At 41.9% G+C, this 26,181-nt stretch overlaps 1 protein-coding gene across 1 annotated transcript in view; it reads right to left on the bottom strand.

The window, feature by feature from the left end:
* WNT7A (wingless-type MMTV integration site family, member 7A) overlaps nucleotides 1-26,181 on the bottom strand; it is a 34,952-nt gene that overhangs the window by 3,410 nt on the left and 5,361 nt on the right. The window contains exon 2 of the mRNA XM_009584814.1: nucleotides 19,203-19,486. Coding sequence (XP_009583109.1) covers nucleotides 19,203-19,486 — 284 coding nt within the window. The remainder of the gene's footprint in view (nucleotides 1-19,202; nucleotides 19,487-26,181) is intronic.

The following is a 26,181-nucleotide window of genomic DNA, read 5'->3' as shown; positions in this document are numbered from 1 at the left end:
TGACTTGGAGGGGGCAGAGGGATGAGAGTTTTGTCTTTTAGAACTGTGCCACGTTTATTGTTCTCTTTTTTTCTGTAGATAGCACTTCCTAAGATTTACTGGTTAACCCTCCCTTTTCTCTTCACACTTGTTGGGGGTGCGTTTCCAATACACTGTGTGAAAATTGCTCGAAAACCTCTGCCTAATTTGGGTCCACTGAACTCTGCAATTGAACTTTCCCTTCCAGTTCTGCCTTTTCTAACCCAGCCGCTCTACCTTTTGCTCACAAACCCTTTTGTTGGTTCTGTTCTTGTATATATATCCTCCTCGCTGGTGCTGTCTTTCAATGCGGTGTTTTGCAAATTCAGCCAGAGATGAATTGTCTCTATAGCCTTTAGAAAATAGGCTACATGTAACTTGAACTGTCTATCCTCAGCAAAAGCAAAAGCAAAAGCAAAAGCAAAAGCAAAAGCTTGCAATGGTGATTTGATAGTTTTATTGTACTGTGATATCAGGTGCTTGGACTATTTGTTTTGCATTAAAATATGTGGACGGTGATATTACATTATTCTAGCAGCCTCTGATAAACTAGTGCCTTTATAAATTCAAGACGAGAGTTGAAAAGAGAAGAAAGAAAATAAAATAGGGGATTCTTTGGGTAGGGGCAGGAGTCTTCGGTCTTTCCCTTGGATTCTGTGAGCCAAAAGAAGCACTCTACCCCTTAAAAACTTGGTCTGTGTTAAAAACAGAAAGCGTTCTTCACCTTTCTTTGAAGGTATTAGTCAGCAGTTCACACTTTTTACATTAGATTAAAACTTTATATATGTTATAGACTGACTTTTCCTAAAATGTAAGATCCTGAAGGGCACAAAATTTAAATCCTAGATCCTCTGTTTCTTACCAAATGACCATATCCAGCTCCGTCAGCCATGGAAAGTAAATCTGTATGCACCAGTGAATGCCCTGAACTGGATTAAATGCGAACAAAGAGCTGGAGTTCTTTTAGCTTTGTCCACTTTTTCTTTGAGCTCCTACAGTAAACTGTCAGTACTTGTTTTTCTCTCTCTCTCTCCCCCTTGCCATTAGCCTCTGGGAAATAGTTTGTGTGAAGAGAACTTGCGCTGGCTCTCTCTGTTGATGTTATCTTCAGATATAGTACCTTTGGGCACTGCCATTAGGAACTTAACATGTTTTTTCTTCGCCTTTAGTTTTGCAGAGAATGCGTAGGGTGCGTCATGTGAGGGTGGCAAGCCGTAGCTCTGGAGAACCCCGCAGCCCAGGAGCCGCAAGGGCTGGCACCGGCACTGTGTTGCTACAGTGGGCAGCGACGAGCAGGGGTGCCTGGTAACGGTACCCTGTCTGGGCGCTGGCTGAGCCAACGGTTCTGGTTTCCAGTGACACCAGCAGAAAGTGCTGGCTGCTGCCACTTGGCGCTGGAGTGGCATTTGCTTACGAGTGTTGCTGCTGCCGCCCTGCAGCCGCGTCGGAGGTGTGCCCTCCGGGCGGTGGGACGGGTGCTGCGGGTGCTCGCGTTGGGGCAAACGGGGAGGTTGTTATGTGGCTGGTGTGCTCAGAAACCTCGTGCAGCGGGTGTTCTCAGCTCAGTGTCTCTGTTACCCGAGTTAGTTAGTGGTCTATACCTCCCTGGGTTTCCAGCACCTAAAGCCAGCTGACTTTCCAAACGCATCTGCCAGTCTGGGACCCCACATGCCCACTCGCATGGGGTCGGGTACTGCACAGCCCTGGGTTTGGTCACCAGAATGCTAAAGCACTTGATGCCAAAGCTGTCCTGAAGGACTTACAGCGTGAAACCCAGTGACCATCGCACCTCCAGTGCATTCTCCTTCACCAACAGGATTTCCCATAGGAACTAAATCCTGCCTCGCAGTCAATACACTGCCAATACCACAGTGCCTGAGGCCAGGGACCCTTCACTGCTTCATCAGAAATAACTCAGACTCCAGTCTACATGTGAAGCTGAGGTAATTAGTGAGATAACAGACACTGATTCCTATCCCACCAAGGCCATAATCTTTCCTAATTTTGTCTGACATCAGATCACCTGGGTCAGGAAATACCCATCTCCTACAAGTGCCTGCACACATACCTTTACTACAGGTCAAAGAAAACACAACTATTGGCAAAACAAGAGTGAATTTTTCACTCCGGAGAAGAACATGGCAGGGCTTGGAGAGTGGTCACGACATTTCTGTGGGCTGCAGAGGCCAACGGACAGATGCAAATCTACCCCTTTCAGCTTGTGCCAGATGAGGGCTTATGATTTATATTAGTTTCAGAGGCAATTGTAGCTATAAGACAAAGCTCCTCAAACTTCAGGAATGAGGCTAGAGATACGGTTTTTGCTTTTGAAAAAGGATTCGTTGAATAAAAATATTGTTTTAAGTTAATACAATAAACCCATGTCATGTTTAGACTTTCAACAAATTAACTTATTTGAGAACCAAATCATATCCAGAGCAACTGGCAGTGAGGTCTAGAGTGAGACTAGGCATTGAAAAGGGCAGTGGATGTATACGTAAGATTGATTTGACAAGCAGTAAAAGGACTATATCTAATTAAAATTACTAGGAAATGACTCTGCCACCTGTTTTATTCAAGTGTGACAGTAATCTCAGAAGGATGCTACTGTTTAAGTAACTTGTAGGACTGTCTTAACACCAGAGCTCTGAAACTTGAGGAAAGTAGAAATAATACTTGGTGCTTTTTTATTGGAAAACAAAAATGGACATGAGAGAGCATAAAAGAAGAAACACTGCCATTAAAGACAAACCCTATGAAATCTTTAAGAAATGTGAGAAACAGCATAATAAAAAAGTACCCAAATCTAAGTTAGCAAAGGCATATCAAAACAGAAAAGACTATTTCCCATCAGTGGATGTTGTAAAATGCGTTCTGTAGAAACGTAACAGATTTTGCATTGACATGCTATGGCAAACCAACTGTGGATGAGTTTGGAACTGATTGTGTCCAATATTAAGAGTGATTCATTCCAGACAGTCTTTCATATTTCAATTGAACATATTATGAAGACATTATTAAGCACAGCCAAAAGATTTTTTTCTCATGTTTTTGATTGGTAAAACTGTGCAAAAGAATAATATCTGAAGTCAGTATCAAACAAATTCGATACACTGAACACTGTGAACCGTGACTATCCCAGAAATACTACTGCCCCTGGCAGGTTGGACCATTTTTCTCATTACAAGAAATTTTTTGTTTCAAATAAAACATGGCTGGGAAATCACCACAGAATGGGACCTACATCAATCAAATCACCATTGCACTTGCCTCAGAATAGATGTCTAAAGACCAGGCGACATGCTGGTCTAAGGACTAATTACGAAGACAGCCAAAAGAATGCTGATAAATGACACAATGCTAGAAACATCACAGATGGGTGGTATTTCCCAATACCACCATCTGCCTTCAATAATGGATATCCTCTTTTAAAGAGCAGAAACACTTTTTTCCAGATTCTAACTCATGATACCCTTAAAAATGAAGACTTCAGAAATTTGGCACTCTCATAAGTTTAACTTTTTGTGTACTATTTCTGACTTTTCTCTATGCCACCACAAAGCAGGAGGTTCCTTACATTTCTTACATGCATTTTATAGAGTTTCATAATTATTTTTATACTTTCTGCCCTGGAATATTAGTTGCCCTTTCCTTCAGCTTTATAAAAAAAGTTGACCATATGCAGCAATTAGCAGCTTCTATTTCCACAATATATCAAATGAGTAAAGAAAAAAATACTAGTTAGTCTTTCGGTATGGTCGAAGTGCTCATGCACTGTTGTCAGCACACGCAAACTGAATGAGACGTTCTTCTCTTTTCCTGGGTAAGTTGAACTGTTTAAATTAGAGGACAGAAGACCTAGTACCTTGCACTCAATGACTAGCACTGTGCAGAATAGCAAATGAACGCAGAAGTCTGAGAGCAAGGCCAGTAAAAGCTGAGCGGAATGCAGCAAAAAATATTTTCTCCTACATATTTTTCTTATACTTCTGATAACCTTCATGACTTGCCATGTACTAAATCAATTTATCACCACTTCTGGGACCAAAAAACAAAAGAGCAGTAGAAAATAAATGTCATGGGATGCTTTCATAATTGTTATTTTTGAAAAATAGTTGGACTTAGGATAAAAAGGACCTCGCTGTTTTCAAAAAATGAGATTTAATGAGTCAGATTCTCATTCAACCTAATAATGCTCTTCTCAAATTAAACCATAAGGCATGGCCCTTGCCTTTTTTCAAACTGTAGGAACTGCTATGTGAAATAAAACAAGGTGTCATAATACTTCAGCTTTCTGTCACTGAGGGGTCCTTCTAGGAGAACAGCTTATATCCCGCCGTAGCTGCTCCTAGGATAAACTTCTGCCAAAACCCTCTCGGTTTTGCAAAAGTGGATTCCATGTATGTGGCTCAGAGTCTGTATCTAGCTTGCTCATTCCTCAATATTTTTCTCTGACAGCTCTGCAAATCTAATCATGGCCCGTGAAAGTCAAATAAGGTTCTTAAGTTTTTATTTATCTTCATCAAGATACTGCTTGCAGAGATAGTGGGCATGATGTGGCAACACCTGATGTTAATAGCTCAGCAAAATCTGATACGGATTTGAGAGGAATGATACATGCAGAAATCCGCACTGCCACGTCAGACAGTCCCTCCTCGGCGCAGGTCTCATGCCAGGTATTCTCTTCTCCCTCACCCCCTCCCTTTTCCATCATATCTGATAACAGCTGCAAGCTAGTCTGTGGGATTCCTTGCCTTTTTACGTCTCTCATGAACACATTCCAGTTTTCCCCAGAGAGAAAGTACCTGCACCCTCGTCTCTCCCTGGTCATCAAAATGTAAATCGAAACCATTAATTCATGAGCTGGAACTGTGAGCTTCAGGTTGAGTTTCGCATACTCTCAAGGGACGTGGTTGGGGACAAAGTTTTCTGTGTAATATCAAATACAAAACCTTCTTACCCACCCTTCCTCCTGTTGGCAGGAAGTCCTGCCTGAAAAGTTTTTCTCAACTACGAATTACCAAACTAATGCTTAGCTAAGTTTTCTATCAGGAAATAGACTGAAAGTAGTATGTTCCTCCTGTCTGTTGGCAAACAGGCTGTGAGATGGGGGTTCCTGGTGTGGGACTTCTTGTTTTCTGAATTGCTGATGACAAAAGCTCAGTACTTGAAAGTTGGCTTGACAGCTTATTGAGGGGTTACTGCTGCGATGGCTTCTTGGTACATCTGTCTGCAAAACTGGTCTGACTCGCATTTTGGTTTTGTGGATTTTTCTACTTAAGAGCAAGGCAAATATTTTAACAGAAAAAATGGAAATAATTTGAAAACATAACTGTCAATGTGTTTGATAAACTACTTGTTTTTAAAAAATAACTCTTGGGAGACCCATTATCACCTAGATTAGACTGGATCGATGCAGTGCCAAGTAAGTGTCATCATGTAGGAAGTTTAAAGATCGGTCATAAAAAAGAGATTGGAAAAAATAGTTCTGAAAAAAATCTGGTTTGTTTTAATGTGCTTTCACCCACTATTACTGGAATATAGCTGAATTGTCTTAAAGCCGTTCAACATGTTATTTTATATTCTATATTTGTTTAAGTGAAAGTGTGATTTCCTAGCCCCTTACTGAAATGGGATTGTGAGATCAAGGGAAAATTTATCTAGGATCGTTATTTGCTGCTGTCCTAGCAAAACTGACACTGTGGATATGATGGATTTTAGCTTGTGAAATACTGAATAGTCTTGCTGTCTGGCCTACCTGGGCACTTTGTACAATGAAGCTAAAATAGACTGGAAAGGGGGATGGTGTTACAGAATTACAGATAGAGTTGTTGGTTATATTATCTAGTTTACCTTCCTATCACTACATAAGTTTTCTACAGTACATATCACCCTCTCCAAAAAGATACGGGATAGCATGTTTATGCCAGAAGTGAGTAAGATGATGATCAAGGAGTTTTGAAAATGAAGAAACAACATGGTGTTCACTGACACTAAGACAATTTACAAATAAAATGAGACAGCAATTTTTCTGGATTTGGACATGTTACTAACAAAACATTTCTTCTTAGGTCGTACCTACCTTCCTTACATTCTGGTCACAAATTAAAAACCGCTCCAAAATACTGATACTTCTAAAACAGGCCTCTCTAAAACAGTGATCTGTGCGATATTTTGCCATGTCTTAAAAAGATGACGAATGTCCATTGTTAAAAACCTCATTTTCCCTAATCCCTACTTCAGTCTAGGAGCTCAGTCCTGCAGTCAATGTATGGATCAGAGTAACAAAGTCAATGAAACCTTAACTGAGTGATGTGTGCCGACCTGGACCTTTTTGAAGTCAATATAATTCTTCTAGCTTCCTATGTCCAGTGTGTCTGTTTTTAGTTTCGATCTTGGGACAGTGATCTTCATCCATACTCTGGACTTCTAAATGTCAATGCATCAAGCTGCCATTAAAATGTAGGATGGAGTAGGTTGTTTTTTTAAAAAGAGAGAAAGAAAGTAATTTTGCTTATGGTTTATATTTTAGCATGCTATTTCTGAAGAAATTGGAAGTACTCCCAGGTAAGATGAACTAAAACTTATGTACACTCCTCAGTGTGAGAACACAATGAGTTAAAGACTTGGGGGTTATTCAGGCAGGGATGTCATTGCTTCCCGTCACTTTGGGCTATGTCATGGAGCCGAAGTCATTCTTCACGTAAAAAAAAAGTAGGGAAAACAGGAAATGACACAACTGGAATTCATCCTCGTCACAGCTAATGTACACAGAGAGGAATGGTACACAGTTGACTCATTCCCACTAAACTTCATCTTCCGTGTAACTCTCCCCACTGGTAGTGAAGCACTCAAATGAAGTGGTGCTGGCATTGTACAGTAAAGAATTGGGAGCAACCAGGTAGAGCATTTTGACAAATGCTTAAGCTGTCGAGAGAAAAGTTTCCAAAGAGTGATAGAAACCAAAAGAACCGTCTTACTTGTTCCAGACAACTCATCAGAAAACACCTCTTGTGCTAAACTAATAAAGCCAGGTACTGGCAGGAGTACCAGTTGCAAAATAATATCACTTCATATTGCTTCCAAACATTTTTAACCAATAGCCACACACAGTTAATTATAGGTTCATTTAGTTGCATACCAAACTATGGGAGTTAACCCTTAGGTACTCAGCAAACAATACTATGCAAGGCATATTTCTCGTGCTGAAAAACTTATACAAATTTTAGTTCTCCAAGCCAGCAGTTTTAGTAAACAAAGGAGGTTTTTCCTTTCCATCAAGCTTTTCAGTGATTTCAAACTACTTCTACATTAATTTTTCAGTACCGCCTTTATAAAATGCAGTATTTCTTCGCTTAACTTCTTCGTTAACTCCTTTGGTCTAGAAAGAAGCACCAGGTATCTTCATGTTTGATTCACAGAGAGACATCTTTAAGCTTCAATCCTAATACCTAACATACTTTTCACAACTTGGTAAATGACACTGGAGGTGTACCCATTGCCAGCTTTGCCTTCAGCAGGAAAGAGCACCTGAGCTATCTCAGACTCACTTCCATTCCCTTCAGTCACACTATTTTGCAGAGATAACACGACCCAGGCTGTGGCAGAGGCTTCAAGCCCATTGCCAAGGATGGTTGTACCCTGGGTGGGATATCACCACGCCGGCACATCAAGCGACAGCAGCTCGGGAAAGTGATAGCTGTTCCTGTCGTTTTAAGAGAAACTTCCCATTACTCCTCCAGCTAATCAGCATGCAATTATTTTAGTTATCATAAGGCAGAAACCTGATCACAATAACACATTGTGTTTTGTGAACATATTTCCACACACTTTGTGTTTACAATTCCAAATATTCACTTTATCATAAAGTGACATGATTTTGGTGTTAATTATAATATCCTTGTGAGAATAATTATTCCACAAAGATGACTTTCAAATTAAGTTTTATACATAAGAGTTTTCCCCCTCCAGTTGCAGTTGGAACAATAGATCCACACTTCCATGTTTTCAAATAGCTTCCACTTATCAGAGATAAGATCCTACCAGCAGAGCCTATCTCTGTAGCCTAGCAGCTGCCAAGATCAGCATGCCCATATCCAGGCCAAGAATTTTAACAAGGATCTTCTGGCCTGTTGTCAATGAATATTTCCTCCTGTACAGAAGAAAGTGGAATCTCCTAATTTTATGCATAAAGCCTAGTGCAGTCTAAGCAAACCTCTTCGGCCTTCTGTCTTGCTTACCTGGCTTATTAGATTTTCTCCTTTTCATTCTAACAGGTATTTTAAGCAATAGTTGAAGCTTTTGTCTTACAGGTGAGCAAACACGTACTAACAGAAATTCACCGTATTGATGCATGTAATTCCTCTCGGTCAGCTCACCCGCCAGACCAGACATGGCTGTTGCTCTTCGTTAATAGATCTACCTGTTCACTACTTACAGATGAGTTAAGTAGCCCCATCCAACAATACCATTAATAGTCACTCTTTATAAGCAATATATAAATGAGTCTTCATATCAAGATTGATGTTTTTAACAAAGGGCTAACAAATTGCTCTAGGTCTTTAGTTCAGAAGGTCATAGGATGTCTGTAACAATAGCTTCTAAGCACCAGTTTCACCAGTACATAAACCCATCAGTAAAAGAAACCATACATGTCTACAGCATATGTTTAGTGTATTAAACAGATATTAATTTTACAAATCTCTCTTTAAAAGGAACCTTAATATAAAGTATAATTCTGTTAAATAGAATTACAAATTACAAAAGAATCTTAATGCTAAGGTATTCCTTAGCATAGTTATTTAAATCTATAACGTTCTGGAAAATCTTTTAAGACTTTGATTACACCTTTTAGCCTGAATTTGCTCCAACTATAGCAAGGCAGACTTCTCAGGTTGATTTCCTGGGAAAACAAAGCCTAAGTGCTCACTTGGTGTCTGTCTCCTTTCTGTCTTCCTATCTTCTCACGTCCCAGAGAAGGACCAGAGGCTGCACCTTTTTAGTAATTTCAACCAGATGTGACAAAGGGTAGACATTTTGAAGAAACTTCTGTGAAATAAAAGACCACGGGGAGGATATAGATCCTATAAATACTCCAGGTGGCAGTGTGAACGCTCGTGTTCTTAGATCCCGGGCAATTCACAAACAAAGAGTTTGCCATCTCCTGTAAGACGTGCTTTTGCAGGAGAGCATCTCCACTGTTTACGTTTCCTGAAGCTTTTCTTTTTTAACCAAGGTCTGAATCCAAGCCTTTTGGACACATATTCTTGACTCCTTATTGAACTTCTTTATTTACATGCTAGCTATTGTGCCATCTCAATAATTAATTAACAGTATGTGCTATGACTCAATTAAAATCTCATGTGGGAATAGCCCTGTAAGAGAATACATGGTTGTACTCATAATTGTGTGGGGTCTTATAGTTTGTATAAGATCTAGTATGCTTAAGGCAAGGCTAGTTTCCTTAGCGTGGGCCACCAGCTGACACTACCAAGAGAACCCATTTCTAGAGTACTAGCAATAGATGTTGGCTTAGATCTGATTTAGAGTCTGTGAATACTGACACTTTCCTTCTGTTTGTCCCAGGGGACAGTAGGACATGTAGTCCATTAGGTGCAGTTTCTGCAGTCCAGAAGGCTCAGGGTCATTTCAATAACCAGTTCTAATGCAAATTAATACTAGTGCCTTTTGGCACTAATTGGGCATACAAAGCCAAGCATCCTCTCTGCAATTACCTGAAACCCTTATACTTTAATAGATCCATTCTACATTCTTCCAGTACCAAAACAGGCCTTGTTTGTGTCCTTGGACTAAAAGGTTGTTCTTCATTTAATCGATTTTGTAATTGTTTACTTCAAAATACCTGGAAATTCTTTCCACTAAAGCAAAAGTCTCTTCCATTTGTACAGCAAATGCTAGCAATTATTGCTTTTGGTGAGTGTTCAGGGCTTCATGACTTCAGAGTTTTCTGCCATCAAGTGTCTAATAAAGCATTTGAACCAAACCTTGGTTTAACTTTCATGTTTACCAAAACCTCTGTTATGTATTGTTCCAAGCATCTCTGCTTAGCCCAAGTAACGGAGTTCATGTTACTGACTCATCATCGCAAGACTCTTGGAAATGTTCCTGGAGACACTTTCAGTTCAGACTCCAGAGGTTTGGGTTGTAACTGCAGAAGATTCCCGTTTCTGTCCCTGTTGACACAGCATGGTAGCAAGATTCAACCACGCAAACCTAGAGCTACGTGATGAATGGGTATACTTGGTCAGAGATGTAATGAATGAGTCTGCACAGTGCAAGATTTCCAGCATAATTCAGTGTAAACTTCATGTGTAGTATAAACGCTGCCTGTTTGTGTATTTAAAATGTTCTCAGTGAATAGCCTAGCCTAACCATTAGTTTCCTGCTAACTTGACCAATACCTGTCTCCTGTTGTTTTTTGCTAAAATTGCTAAAATATGGAGATGGAAGTGTCTAGTTTTATGCAAGTAAACCAGTCTTAGGTTTGGAAACCTAAATTTTAAGTTGGATGAATGTCATCTGGGGAATACAAGAGAAGCTGAACTGTGCTTCATCAGCTATTTCTGAAAATTTTGCAACAACTTAGGCATGAAGCTCAAAAATTTTGGATTCTGATTTAATTTCTCAATAAAACATCAAAAAGCACAGATTAATAGAAACAATACAAGGCAAAACAGCCATGTTCATAGGTCAGAGTTAAGGTTAATAGGCGCTATGTTTTCTCTTTCTTACAACTTTTATTACATGATCAGTGTAAGTTTTACGACACCCAAACATAGCACGTGTTTGTTTTGAAGTGCTTATGCTTTGTGACAGCTGCATTTGTTTCAAATCAGCAATATTTGTTTAGAAATGAGGGGTTTTGTTCTGCAACATGAGAGACACTGAAGACTCTACGAAGGGTCTACCAAGGGTGCTGAAAACAGTGGGAGAACTGAATAGTCTATACAGCAACTATTTTCGTCTAGATGATGTTCCCCCCTGAGTACTGAATGACAAGTGTATGCCCTGTGGGAAATGTTGCCAACTGTCCAAAGAGAAAGACTGAATTAAATTAGAAAATATCCAAAAACATGTGACCCAGCCAGTGGCTTTGCTGAGCAAATTAATCATTATAGCAAGCATCTGATTATTTCAGTTATAAAAGGTGCATGATATTAAATTTGGAATTTGAGATCTTTGTTATTTATTAACAGACCCTGGCCCTCAGTCTCAGCTATCTTTGTCAGCAGCATGACAGACTGTCAGCTCTAGTAATCATATACATGAAATGCATGTTTTGCTCATAAGGCCAGAATCCTCTAAAATTGCGACTGCAGGTAAGTGATAGCATTTATCATTCCCTAATCTTCAGCGTAAATCAGGAATTCAGTTTTCAACCACAGAAGATATAGGAGGGAGTTGAAAGCCAAAATACAAGTAGGACCATGTATCACCATTTCTGATTAGCTGAAAGTGGAGGACAAGTGGAATGAAAATTCATTCTTGTGGATTACAGTTCTTGTGCAGTCCAATTCCCTCTCATAATTTAGACTAACATTAATGTTCCCTTTATCTTTACTCTGGGCTGTTGAGAAGACGCAGAGCTTGTCTGTCAAGTTTGGACTTGTTTTAAGACTATAATCTAAAAAAAGTAGGAAAGCCGTAAAATAGAACTTTGATCCTTTCAAATACAAAGAAAATGCAGTAAGAGTGCACAGGGTGTATATTTTTCTACACACCTAGGAAATTGCCCAGCAGAGTCTTGTTGTGCGCTGCAAACACTCAGTAGGGATGGGGTTTTGGAAGCACTCAGTGTCCGGTGGTCCCACCAACCTCACATTCAGTGAATTGGACTTCCCCCAAATTCAGTGATCAGCCTTTCTGGAAATCCTGCTGCCCCCCAACAAACCGGTGGTGACGAAGTTGCCAGGAAAGACTTTGTTGCATCTAACACTCCTTTTCTAATTGCATTGACCTACAGCTGTGGTGCCAGGCCGTGAGGCTGGAGGGCTCGGAGTGAAGGGAGGTATTCTGAGCGGGAGGGCTGTGAAGCACAGGAAGGGGAGGCTGGGACAGGACTGGGTTTACCTCAGATAACGTGCTAAAACTGGACCTAGTTCTGCGGGTGGACACTCCTTTTTGCCTGTATCTTACAGCCACATCAATGAGATTTGTCAGAAGCGTTTTTCATATGTTCCATCTGGTCACAGTGAGGCTCACGCCATATGGATAAACCTTCTCCTAACCCTTCTCTGTCTGCCCAGTTTAATCTAGGCAAAATATTGTACAGCTTAATTAAGCAAGCCAGCTACGAGGACATTCTACATAGGCATATTTGGTACACCTAACACCAGATTTTCTACATGTTACATGGCATTTTAGCAGTGGAGCTGCATTTTTGATTTGTTAAGACTACTATTGCTTTTGGAAGCGCTGTGTGTTGTTTTGGCTGAAGATTGTTTGTGCGGTGTTTTAGGCATGGTTAGCTCCATTACAGTTGTACCACTGCTCTGCCCTGTTGTCCACTGCCAGGCTCCATGTTAACATGTCTACCAACCTTGTCTGTCAGGGGTCTAAACAGCTACAGCTGAAGTCTGTCAGAATTGCCACCGCCACTACCAACGAGGGGCACCTACTTGCCACAGACTGAGCTCCCCAGCTTCCTACGGGAATAGACGCATAGGAAGCCTTTTCCTGGTCTCTTATCAGTGAGGCAAGAAACCTCGGAAAGGGCTCAGTCGGTCGTGTGTTGCAGGTGCAGCGCAGGGCTAAGCGTTGTGCTTGTGGCTCTTACGCGCTCAACACATCTGTTGATGATGGAGGTCCAAGGGAGGGAGTAGTAAGGGGAGCTGGATGTAAGCGAGCAGGCTCTTGAGCCAGCGGGCATCACAACTAGTCCTGGGTATGCTTCCCTCTTCAGGATCCCTCACAGGAACTTGTAACTGGAAGTGGAAAGTTACTCCTGAAAAATGCTTTCCAACTTCAAGCCACTCTAAATCAGCAACGCACCACAGCTGTGATCGTTTCACAAGTAGTTAGTATCTACCAGTAAAGAGGAAAATCATTCATCAGCTTTGTATTTAAGGAGCATCCCTAACATTAAGAACTAGAAGCTTCTGAATACAAAAGTCAGGAACGTTTCTGTGCCCATGCCAAAAAAAAAAAAAAGTGAAAAACCGTTGGAAAATGTTAAGTGCAATTGCAAGGGCACTGTTAAGTTCTGAACTCCAAGAAACATGTGGCTGTGCTGCTGATACTATAATATCACTTGATTGCTGGTGCCAGGAGTATCAGGGCAGCCTCACCCAGTTCTGTTCTGCTCGAAGCTGGTCTCCTAGACTCTCTGGAGTCTATGGTAATTTTCAGCAGCTCCAGACACAGGCAAGCTTTATTCTGGTGTGCGTGTGCCATTAGAGACATTCTTTCTGATGGAGCTGAGAGACAGCTGAATACAGAATTATATGGTTTTGGTTACTATTAGCCAGTTGCACTGTGTGCAGAGATTGCTTAGGGCCAAGTTACAGCTGGTACGTATACGTGGGAAGGAATCTTTTGGCTCCGCTACGGGGCCCGTGTCCTCCTGGCACACCAACTGTACCGTGCTAGCGCTGCGCTTGCCAGGCAGTACGCATCTCTGATCGTCTTCTGGAAACAGAGCTCCTACCGGGAGCCACTGGACTGCTGGGGTCCCCCTGGAAGGTTGTGGTCTTCCGCGGGCAGGGCACCCCAGAAGGGCTGCAAGCCCACCCCACTGCAGGCAGCTGAACAGAGCCGCGGGTGCAAGCAGGAATAGTGCCATGTTTTCACGTGCTTTAAGACTTAGCTCAGGCAGAACTATGAAATCTCCAGAATTTCATGCCTATATTCAGAAAAATTATAAATGTTAAATTGTTTGGCAGCCTCTTTTATTAGTCTTGTGTCTTTTCTAACAACGCGCTTTCAAGTGGTTCGTCTGCAAGAGCTTTGTGTTCTTGCTGCTTCTTGTAGTCAGGCTAATAGGCTAGTTAAAGCAAAAGGTATCTTGAATGAAGTAGAAATAGCTGTCTCCTCTAGAGGATAGTTAAATATTTGCAATGGTGTGGTGATTGCACACTATGCAAGAACTGGAAGAAGTTCAGGAAAGTTATATGGCAGCAATCTCCTTCTGAGGTCAGAGATGCTAGCAAGTAAAGGGGTGAGTGTCATACGTATAGGCTTTACAGTATAGCTTGGGAGAACTCCTGAACTGCATGCTTTCCAAATGCTGGTGTTTCACTTCAATGTTATTACAGTTTTCCCTAAAGGATAAAACACTAAACACTTCAGTCTATTATGATCATTGCGTGATCCACTTCAGAAACACCTTCTGGTTTCTCATAGCTTTGCTTGATATTTGCAGCAACTCTGCTAGGCACGTACTGTGCTACTTCTATGAGCCTTAGAGCTGAAAAGGAAAACTCAAACGCTACTGATTCAGAGGATGAAGATGCATTGCAAAGTTAGTGCACCTAGGTATGCCTCCAAAGAGAAACACTGAATAAAAATCCACCTTGATGTGCTCTTGAATTGCAAAAGCCTTCTAATGCAGCCTGTGCCCATGATTTATAACAATGACTCATAATATTGCATTATACTTAATATGATGTAACGCTGATGCAAGATGCCATTCGTGGAATTTCAATGTCACAGAGAAAAAGAGAGGAGAGAGCAATCTGGTCATGTACCTTGCCATGCTGTCAAAATGAAGTTTACAGCCAAAATATGTAGAACCTTTCAGTACCTACTTTGTTATTTTTTAGCAGGATAACTTGGAGAATAACATTTTTATTTCCTGGAGCATAAGTATCTCTCAGACATACATTATTGTGTTACTTATAGTAATTAAATTAACTTTGTACTTGAGAAGACAGATTTGCTAACAGACAATTCAGACTTGCAATTATAACCCCTCACATGGAAGTTTGCAGGGCAAATCGGGATTATGCCTTTAAATTAATTCAAGCTTTATCTCTCTTTTCTGACCCAGCTGTTATGAATTCTCCTCCTGTTCTCCCTGTACTGCTTGCTTCTTCCTGCAGTGAATCAGCATTTCAGGAAATACTAATTCAAAGAGGAAAGACACCCTAAACTCTGTTTCTGGAGGTCAGAAATAGCTGCTCTCCAATAGATTTGACAAATGATGTGAGGCTTCTCGGGCTGCTTGGGGCCAGTTTTGTAGGGTGTATGCGACCCCTGTTTTGAACTCTGCCCCTTCCCCTCCAAGTAGCCTGGGAACTTTGAAGTTGTGTCTATGTGCTACAGAACTGAGTCCTGGTGCTTTGTCACCAAGACAGAGAGAGAAACGGAGAGTTAGAGCCCTGTCCTTTAACAGTAAGGAAAACTGTTCCTCGCCCCGCCCCAGCAGTGGAGGCATCACGGGTGCTCGTTCCGCAGGAGCCGTTGGCATCGCTGGCAGTGGTTTGCAGCATGGGAGCAGCTGGAAATGGAGACATTTCACACACGCTGATCTCAGGTGGGATGTGCTGCATCATGGTTGTGCACAGGAGTATTTTTCAAGCATTGCACTAGCAAGGCTATTGAGGAAAGGGAATAGCAGCATGGATGTTTTCCACCTATGACCTCTAAAATCCTCCACATTTGACACAGTCGATTTTTATTTGCTTCTAGAAAGAGCTGACAGATGCTCGTACTATTGCTCTGACAGAGTCATGTATTCAGTAGGTTCGGAGAGACTGCTGTTGGCACTGCAGGCAGCAGAGAGACCTGCCTAGGTAAAACAAGACTATGAGAAGGTGGAAAGTCTTGAAATGAGATCTCCAACAAGTCTGGATCAGGCTTTTCCTGGTGGTCATCTGTTGGTTTATACCATGCAGTCCTACTTATGCTCAGTTTCCCTGGTAAGCCCAGCAGTGTGCAGTCTGTCATCTCTTGCTCGCTAAGATGGAACAGATTAATTTACTAGTGATTCTTAAGAAGACAACTGTATAATAATATATGTATGATTTACTAGCATGCATCCTGAATCACCTGCAGCTGGTGTCATCCTAAAGAAGGACCTTTTCACAGGTCATTTGTGAGTGCTGGGGCAGTGGGGCACTTTCGCATTGCAAGACCAGAGAAGTAGAGGGGACTGACTTTTGAACAGTGTAGCGGTGCCTACAGGTGAAGATAACAAATCAATAAGAATTGAACATCTTTGTTTATTTTTGGAAGCCCAGTAGGTGCCAGTCTGTCTCCTAGGTGCATAAATATCATCAAAAACCTAGCCATGGGTGAGTAAAACTAGACAAGAATTTGTAGCCCAGAGGAAAGCCACCGAGAATAGATTGTGTGGAGGCTGATAAGATCCATGTTGCTCCAAAAGGCAGAGTACCAGCTCAAAACAAGACAGTTTTTGTTGTGAAAGGGTTAGGTTGTGAGAGACCTAGCTTGCCAAATACCCTTAATGGCCTCCCTCTGCCAATTGTCTTTAAATACTGTGATTTTTCACATAGGAGCAAAGCCTGAAAGGAATCTCTTTAGCAAAAACATCATTTATTCATTCTCTACAGGATGGTGGAGTAACATGCCTCTTCTCAGTCGTGTTACTCTTTCTTTCCCCTGAAGATTTCAAACAGAGATTTGTTCGAACAAAGATCAGTAATTTTGTAAGGGATGCAGGAAGAAGCGTAGAAATATCTCTAGATCAGAACAGTTCCTGAGCCTGCTGGAGAAATGGCAGATCGCCAGAGATAGGACACACCACTGTTCTCCCAGATAACAATGCGTAGAGCTGAATCTTCCAGGCATAATCTTTTGGGACAGCAAATTGTGCACATAAAGGTGAGAAACACAAGGAGCTCATGTCGTCGAGGGGAGGCTGCTGGATGCTCTGCCTTCCCACAGGCCAGCTCCAGGACTCGTATCCCTCCTCCTCTACCCTAGGTCCATACCTGGGTGATAACAGACCCAAGAAATGCAACTTTTTTTTTTTGTTTATATCTTCGAGCTTTGTAATTGAAACAATATTCTAAGACAGTAGCCAGTTCCATCTATGTTTGCAGTCCGCTATAGGTTGGTGTGTTGTTTCTTGGGAATCTTTTACTGCCAGCACCTATCGAATAAAAGCGGACCTTTCAGGGAAGTAGCTTTCCCACAAAGGTGAAACTCCTCTGCTATGTTTTATTCAGTGGATTTGTGCTTGTACAGCACAAATGTGGGCCTTGGTGTTTTACCAGGCTCTTCAGTATGTGCCTTCGTGCTGCCAGAAGCCAAGTACTAAAGATACTGAATCTCAGATCATTTGATTAGCAAATATTCATGGTTAGTCCTCGAGTTATTCTCAGAAGTCAGTGTTAATTTTGCTAGTGTTTTGAAGTACCATGTTTGCACTAGAGAGCCAGACACGGGCATTTGGGATAGTAGGCAGAGTAAAAACCATAATCTGACCTGTAAAACTACTACAGTAGCATTAAATAAAAGAAAAGTTAGGCTTTTGTTTGGGGGGGAAATGGCCTTTCTTCAATGCCATCTGCTTGGCTCCAGCGTAAGTGAAGATGTCTCAGAGCCTACAGGTAATTACCACAACAAAAATAGTATCCACAAATTAACTGCTGTTCCTAACTTCCTTCTCCCATTTGCCTCTAAGTCTCACTAACATAATGCTAAAATCAGTACTAATGCACAGGAGTGCAAACAGTGAAGAAGGTAAAATCGAGAGCTAAGAAAGCAAGAGGATTTACATTCGTTCTGTAAGATGTGATCAGCAAAACGGAACTCCCGTTTGGAAAGCAGCACTGGGCTGTACCGGCGCACAGCCGTATGAGGAGCACACAGACATCCCCTGGGTATTCCCAGCTGGGGTAAAGCAGAGCCCCTCCACCATGGAGGCCGCTCTGAGGCACGCTGGGGAGCACCCGACCAAGGATCTGAGGAGCAGAGATCAGGCTGGGTCTTGCATCTGCAACGGCTGCCATTGACAACCAGAAAACCGGCCGAGTGCAGCAAACGGACAAGAATCATAGAATCATAGAATCATAGAATCATTAAGGTTGGAAAAGACCTCTAAGATCATCAAGTCCAACCGTTAACCCAACATCCCCATGCCCACTAAACCATGTCCCTAAGCGCTTCATCTACACGTCTTTTAAATACTTCCAGGGAGGGTGACTCTACCACTTCCCTCTGACCACTCTTTCAGTGAAGAAATTTTTCCTACTGTCCAGTCTAAACCTCCCTTGGCGCAACTTGAGGCCATTTGTCTCATCCTATCGCTTGTTACTTGGGAGAAGAGACCAACCCCCACCTCGCTACAACCTCCTTCCAGGTAGCTGTAGAGCACGGTGAGGTCTCCCCTCAGCCTCCCCTTCTCCAGGCTAAACAGCCCCACTTCCCTCAGCAGCTCCTCATCAGACTTGTGCTCCAGACCCTTCACCAGCTTCATTGCCCTTCTCTGGACACGCTCCGGCACCTCAATGTCCTTCTTGTAGTGAGGGGCCCAAAACTGAACACAGGATTCGAGGTGCGGCCTCACCAGGGCCAAGCACAGGGGCACGATCACCGCCCTACTCCTGCTGGCCACACTATTTCCGATACAGGCAGCAAGTCCGGGGCAGTCGGTGCCCCGGATCCCCAGGAAACCTGCGCGTCAGAAGCTGCTGAATTCCTGTCTCCCCGAGCGCTGGTTCTGCGGTAGCCGCTTTCAGCTACCCGGTCCCAAAGAGTGGGGAGGGGGCGGGAATGTGCTGTGCAAAATGATAAACCAAGTCCATATAATGGTGTAACAGTGAGTCAGTCTGTGTTCTTTTTGCTAAAGTATTTTTCTCCTTGTAGAGGTAGTTCTCACACAAAGAGCAAGGTTTAAACAGTTGGGTTGAAAATGATCCCTTTTCAAATGAGTGAGAAGTTCGTGTCTGAACCTGACGAGAATCCCATTCACCCACACAGTAGCAGGCAAGCTTTTTATCATAAGTACCATTTGACTTTCCAGATAAAATGTTTGTTTGCTTTTTTCTTTTTACCACGGCAAAGAGTAACATTTAGACAAATACTTGACGGACAGATGGTCCAACAAGCTTGTGTAACTGGCAAAGGTGCCTCCCTGCCTACTGTAAAATGAGGTTAGCGTCAAAGCGGACTGCAGTCCTTGCGCGCTGTGCATGATCTAACCCCACCTCCAGCCCAGGCCAGAGATGCCGCGCCTGGGGGAGAGCAGCAGTTCTTACCTTCCGCCCGGCCTCGTTGTTGTGCAGGTTCATGAGCGTCCTTGCATTTTGCTTAATCTCCCGGGCGTCCACAAACACTTTGGCGAATCCTATTCCGTATCTGATGTCGGCAGAGCAGCCTCCCCATTTCCATCCTTCCTCTTTATGGTACTGTCCTTGTTTTTCTTTGTCACAACCGCAGTCGCTCAGGTTGCCCTGTGTACAGGCAGCCGTGATGGCGTGCGCTACTCCAGCAGCAATGATGGCATATGTGAATGCTGCTTCTCTGCTACCTGAAATTAAAACGGTGAAGTAAATACATGATACAACATGGTGACATTAGTTCGAAAACGATAGGCAAGTTCCTGCGGTGCAAACATCAGAAGGCTATTATTAGAAGTGCTGTAAATCTGCAGGCATAAGCAAGTCTCTACTCTTCTAAGTATTGATTTTTGTGGATGTTCACTCTTTAAAATGATAGCTCTCCATGAGGTAGTAGAAGATAAAGTATCATTTAGGCAACTTCATATATATTTTTCCAGATGGTATTAGAAGTAGTCAAACTAAACTTTTTATAGCAAAAGTGTGGGGTGGCAAATGCTCTAGCTCAAAAAGAAAGAAAGAAAAAGAAAATAGGTGGAATTGGGGGTGAAATTGCTAAAACAACCATATTCAACTTTTTAAAAAATCAGCTCAGAAATGGGATTTTATTTAGAAATTTAATTCTACACTAAAAGGTATTTTTACAGGAAAACAACCTCTGCTAGAAGTCTTGTTCTGAAAATATTTTAACTGAATTGGAACATTTTTTTCACATTGTAGGTGTCACAAAGTTTTCAACACTGACATTTGTGCAGACTCAATGAAATAAGTTTCGGGTTTAATTTCAAAATTTCTCACAGGATGGAAAAAAAATCCTGACCTGTTGTAGGTACCATGACAAAAGCAAGGCAAAGTAACAGCCTCACCAGAGGGCTGTAAGGAAGAGGCTAAGCCAATATTATTTTGTGCAATATGGCTATAATGACAGGCTTCTGTTTGTTTGGGGTGGGGCTCACTTTAAATCTATGATTTAATTTATCTTCTTGAAGCTTTCTTGCATTCTGGTGTGTGGATTTCCCAAGTGTGGATCCTACGGGATCTGCGAGACTTTTGGAACCAGTTCTGCTTCTCCTTCCAAACGTAAGGAGGTTTGCAGAGGTTGCCCATGTATATCAAACAGCCCTTCAAAAATTCTTGGATCTCCCAAACTAAGAACTTACTCCTACTCTTATTTCTCCAATGACAAAATGTACCCTTGCATCAATAGGCTCAGAATCAGGCTCTTAATTAGGAGTGGGCAGATGGGAAGATCAGCTTCCCTTCTCCAAACACCCGCCAGTTAAGTTCTGGCAGACCTCAACTGCTGGCAATGGTTTATTATACATGAAACAAGCACATTTCTGCTGTTTATTGGATTTCACAAAAAAATAATCACTTGGGAAAGAAATCTTACAAGCACTTCGTTCTCGGCTACATCCTTTTCACATATATGATCTAGATTTCTGTATTTGTCACTAAATGGTTCTTTGAATGAAAAATATTCACTTCCTTATGGCAAGGAAGTAAAATGGAAAACAAGATGACATAATCAAGATCTGTTAATAGGCAACTTCGTGCCCTTTTATTAGCATAGGCCATATTCCCACTGATACCTCTATGCACTGTGTTTATTGAGGAACTTGTAGTCAAGTATCAGATTTCCTCAAAGGATTTCTTGTTTTCCCTTATTTAAAAAAAGAAAAATCATAAAATGTTGAATTGTTACGACTGTGGACTTTGCAGATGAGGCTTTCTAGAACTAGTGGCTTTTTATGAAAAATCTGAACATGGGATAGAAATCGTGGGATTTAGGTGTATTTGGAGTTGTGCTCCGCGTGGGGAGACCAGAGGGGGCAGGTGGAAGTGGGGTCCCATTCCAGAGTGAATCCACCAGGACCAGCCAGGGCACCTTTCTAGTTCCTCCTCCAGTTTATACTCAACAATATCCTCGCTATTTTAAGAACAACACTACAAAAAATGCACTGATAACAGGGGAAGGTACAATAAGTCCCAGTTTCTCCGCTCAGAAGGGAGCAATGCATTACACCAGATTTCTGTTTCATGAAGCAGCAAATGGGACAGCATCAGAAGAATATTTTGAGTTGAAATTTGCATCTGGTTCTGTTTTTCCTTTGGTTGGATCATTTCTGATCTAGCATAGGTTGTTTTCAAGATCTAGACTAAAAAACACTGGGAGATCATTTTAGTCTGACACACTCAACATTGTAAAGCCTAGGCAGCTCTTTTGCTTCTTAGAGGGGAGAAAAATGCAACGCAGAGAGCATAAAAACTAGCACAAGCAGAATCAGAATCCAATATCAAGCTTGATCATAAAATATATTACACATATTAAGTTGCTTTATAAGCTTGTCTTCTCGGGGGGAAAAGTTTAGCAGCTTTTTAAAAACTAAAAGTTATCAGATTACAAGGTAAACAAAGCAAGTGTCTGGAGGAATTGATCCAGGTAGGAAGTACCTTGGCACTTGTGCAGTATTGATAAAGTGGCACAGGTTTGTCACGTCTGCATCAAACTATCCCTGTTTTCCATAAATGATTCACTTTTTTAAGCTTCATTACCCTTGTCTGGCTCACAGAAATGTCAGCAGACAGGGTAGGGGTAGGCTGAGTTCATTTTGAACCTCTTCTGTAACAGTGCTTTAGACACCAAAACAGTGTAATAGGGGTTTTGTAACCAAATGGGAGAACATGAGAACATGTGTTTTCCTGCCACTTTTAAATAACAAATGCTTCTGCTCTACTTCTGATTTCAGCACACAGTTGAAATGCCTGGAGGATCTCAGAGGGAAACACAGCTTTAACAAGGTATGCTCAGACAGCTGCTCCTTGCAGGCAACAGTTCGTTTCCTCTGAGCTGCTCCCGATGCTCTAGAGCAGGCTGACCAGGGAAGTGCTGCTCCACATTCAGTCTAATCTCAAAATATGGGTAGGTTGAAAGGCACAGCCTCATCACTTCTGGATTCCCAAAGATGAACAATTTGGGAAATGACCTGGTACGGTCCTCCTTTATCTTCTCTCTTGTTTACTTTTCAGCCTACACTTCTTACGTTCATCTGACAGCCATCTTAGACCTGTGCCTTACTTTCCCTCTGAAAATTTAGTAGTAAAAAATTCAGGATCTTAGTGTTAGAAGAAGGTCAGGCTTTGATATCATCACAATACTGAGACTCTCTCGTATTTACTTTAAGCTGTAGGTGATGGTGACTGTAGCATCACAAAATACTTCCTAGGTGGGAACAGCACTTCTGGATCAGGAGGACAAAGAAAGTTAGCAAAGCAGGAGATATGGTACCAAATATATGGTACGGAAAGAACAGAACTGGCAGCAATGCATCACACCATGTGAGACACAGAGCCCACTTTGGCTAATGACCAGAACAAGCAAAACACTTCTTTCCTAGCAAAAATAGATAGTTAGTCAGTAGGCTGATGGTAATGTCAAGGGCTTCGCTCTTCTGTATAACCGAAAGGGTGTGGAAAACCCTAATCTGCAGTCATTACTTTCTCTAGATGGCTAGGAAAATCAGACAGTGTCTGGAAGAGTGAACTGGTATGTTTTCAGCAGTGAGATCAGAAAAGACCTTTTGAAGGAAGTTTAAATAAAATGTACTCATTGGCATGAGCTACTCAAACTGTCTCTTGAACAATCTTCTGAACCATTCGCTAGACGCGTTGGGTGGAGACCCAGGAATTAACTCTTCTTGCAGTCAGTTCCCACTGAATCCATCCTTGAACTGCAGTTGGGTTAAAATCTATTATTTTTTTAAAAAGATTTGAAAAAAAAGTAAAAATTTAATTTAAAAATGCATATAATGAACAGATCAGTTGATCTTTGGAGGATTGGTGCAAATTGTGATCCCAGATGCTGGGTCAACTTCAGGGGCTTTTGTGGAGGCTTTTCCAGCCAGTGACATGCAAGGGTGCACATAAAACCACTTGTGGTGAGTAAACTGGCAAAAAAAAGAATGACGGCTGCCTGAGACCTACAGGAGTTGTGGAGAAAGGTGGAGAGCTGGCTATATGTGCACAAGAATTGTAAGCTGTCCTTTCAGCTCCCGAATGACACGTTCTTGTTGTCTAGAATAAGCAGAGGCTAAACACACACCAGAGCTGAACTCCAAGCATTAGAAACTTCAGAAAAGGATCTAGCGGTCTTTCAGAGGTTGCTCTGGTCGTTTACAAGGCCGGTGATCTAATGGGGATTTCTAACCACGGCAGCATTTCCAGGTATAACCGCTGTATTCCTGTAAGCGATGTTCAAGCTCCGTGCAGATGTGCTGGGGCTGGTGGGGAGGGGGGAGGCACCCCTGTGCCTGACCCTCAGCACTCGACCTGGAAGTGGGGTGTGGGCATCAACGTATGGCTCTGCTCCCCCCGTCCAGACCTGGGGCTGTCCTCAGCCTAAACAATTCTTCCAGTGCTGTATGAACACAGAGGCTTTTCTTCATGTGTCAGACATAAATGTCTCCCTGCTCTTTCTGGTTTTTTCTGGACTTCAATAAGGTATGCGGTGTGTTGCAGCTCCATTTGCCTTGGTGGCAGATAGCTTGGCATCCATGGCTTCCAATAGTTCTGCAGCTCCACTCTTTTGATGCAAGTCGTCCTCCAAAGCACTGGAGTCCTGTCTTTAGAGCCTTCACCGGGTAGCACGTGACAATCCCAAGTTGTCTTTAGCTGTCTCTGAGCTCTGCACAGTCAACCACCACCACAGGGTGTCAGATGTCATAAGGGGAAGCACTAAGATTATCACAAGTAAGTGAAAACATAAATATTATCAGCACAGGTGGCTCTCCTAACACTGAGCATACTTCTATACAACTCACACGTACCTTGGAGCATTAATCCCGCTAACACTCACACGCGTATCTTTGCTCTTGTGTACAAACGTTTGTGGGACTGGGCTTTGGCAGATCAGCAAGTGGTCTGCCTGTGTATCAGCTGCGAAGAGTGGTCTGCATTCTGGTTTTAATCTAGCTAACTGAATTTTTTTAAGTTTAATCTTAAAATTTGAAGAGTTTGTAAAAAAGCTTCATTCATACTGATTAAAAACGAGAACTTAGTTTTAAAAAGAAGCACAATAACTTGGTGTTGCATGGGAAACAGGACCTAAGCCCACAAGATACAGAGTGGATTTACTCGCAGGAAGTCGGTAGGTGCTCAGCAGTTCACCTCTCGGGATCGAAGTATGTTCCTAAATAGCTTGGCCCGCCCTATCAGTCCTCCTCATAAATTGACTAAGCTGTGAAATAAAAAAGACAAATTTCTATTTATCTCACTGGAAAACATGGGTTGTATTTTCTGCTATTTAAAGCCAAAGGGTCAGAGAGGGAGTTATCTGCGGTGACATGAGCTGAAATATGGCTGTGAAAATATAAAGATGGAAAATACAACGTACCTTGCCAATTATGTGCCATAGCTAACATTAATTCACATCTCTCTATAGAGGTCGTAACTCATAGCTAGGAAAAACGAAGAACAGAACTCATCCTCTGCCTACTTTGGGGTGTGCCTCCTCCTTTCTTGGTAGACTATGTATGGTCTTGCAGTTTTTTTTATTTTTATCTTTCTTTTACCTAGCATGTGTGATTAATAAAAATGGTAGCTTAAAAAAATCACTGAAGTATCCCCCTCCTGTTTTTCTTCCCTCTTCTGTAATGGTTCAAAGTTTTGAGGGGTTTGGTGCCTTAAAATATTGTACCGACTTGAAATGAAAATGACAGTTCCCTATAAATCGGCAGCGTGTTCTTTGCAAAGATTAGTACCAATAAATAAAATAAGTAGAGTTGCTCTAAGAGGCATCTGAGACTTTGGGGGATTTAGTCACTGCCCACTTTCACAAGCTAAAGTTTGTTTCATCAACACATTAAATTCTTGGAGAGGAAACACTCCAGGTACAGTGACTATTTTTGAAAATACCCTCTTTAAACTTATAAAGTTATCACTCAAGCCACGCACATTACAAAAATCACAGCCAGCATTTTGGAGTTCAAGCAACAGTTTCCCCTTTTCAGACGGCTCTGATCCCTCCACACCACTGCCTTACTTCAGAAAACCCCAGGTACTGACCCTGCGACAGGAGATAGCTCTTCTACCTTTCTAATGAAATGTAATCTTTTTGTTTCTCTGAAACATGTACTCACAAGACACATCTGAAGGCAGGTATGAAAACCTTCTGATGGGAATTCCAACTGCAGTGACCTTGGGGCAATGTTTTATCTTACTGTGACAGTCCCTGCTGAGAAAGATTGACTTTTTGGCATAAAGCAGCATGCTAGGTTTTGGATGTTCGGGCCGTATTTCAGCCTGGCCTCTCTTTTGCCTGCAAATAACTGTTCTCATGCAAGATACTGACATTAAAAACTGGTTTTAAGGACTGGAAACTTAGCACAGAAATGCAAATCCTGACCCTGCTTGAGTAGATAGCAAGACTCCTGTTCATTACAACAATATATCTTTTCTGTATATCTCAGGGGTTTCATAACACCCCTGGTTCAGAAAACAGAGTATTTATCAATCTTTCTTCTAAATATTGACCACACCGAATAGTGCAGCAGCGCTTAGAACCTAGTTTCCCACAGGCTTGTGCAGGTAATCTTCCACGCAATACAAAACCAGCAAGCATTTTCATTATGATCTACCAGTGGTTGTTTACTTGGTCTCTTATTTTGTAATTCAAAGATTCAGACTTTAAAACCTGACACAAGAGATTACACCAGTATTTAAAATCAAAAAGCTCTAGCAAATGATTGAAGATGAAATCCTTTCTTGAACACACCTGTACCGGGATGTTTTCAAAAGTGTTTGTCTTTAACACAGTGATAAATGAAGTTTTACTCCATTATTTTTCTTTTAACTCTACCAGACCAGATAGAAGAATGAGCAAGATCTTGTTCTCTTCTGC

Source organism: Fulmarus glacialis, unplaced genomic scaffold (genome assembly GCF_000690835.1).
Source record: "Fulmarus glacialis isolate BGI_N327 unplaced genomic scaffold, ASM69083v1 scaffold31749, whole genome shotgun sequence".
Classification (NCBI taxonomy): Eukaryota; Metazoa; Chordata; class Aves; order Procellariiformes; family Procellariidae; genus Fulmarus; species Fulmarus glacialis.
This window is presented reverse-complemented; position numbering and strand designations above follow the sequence as displayed.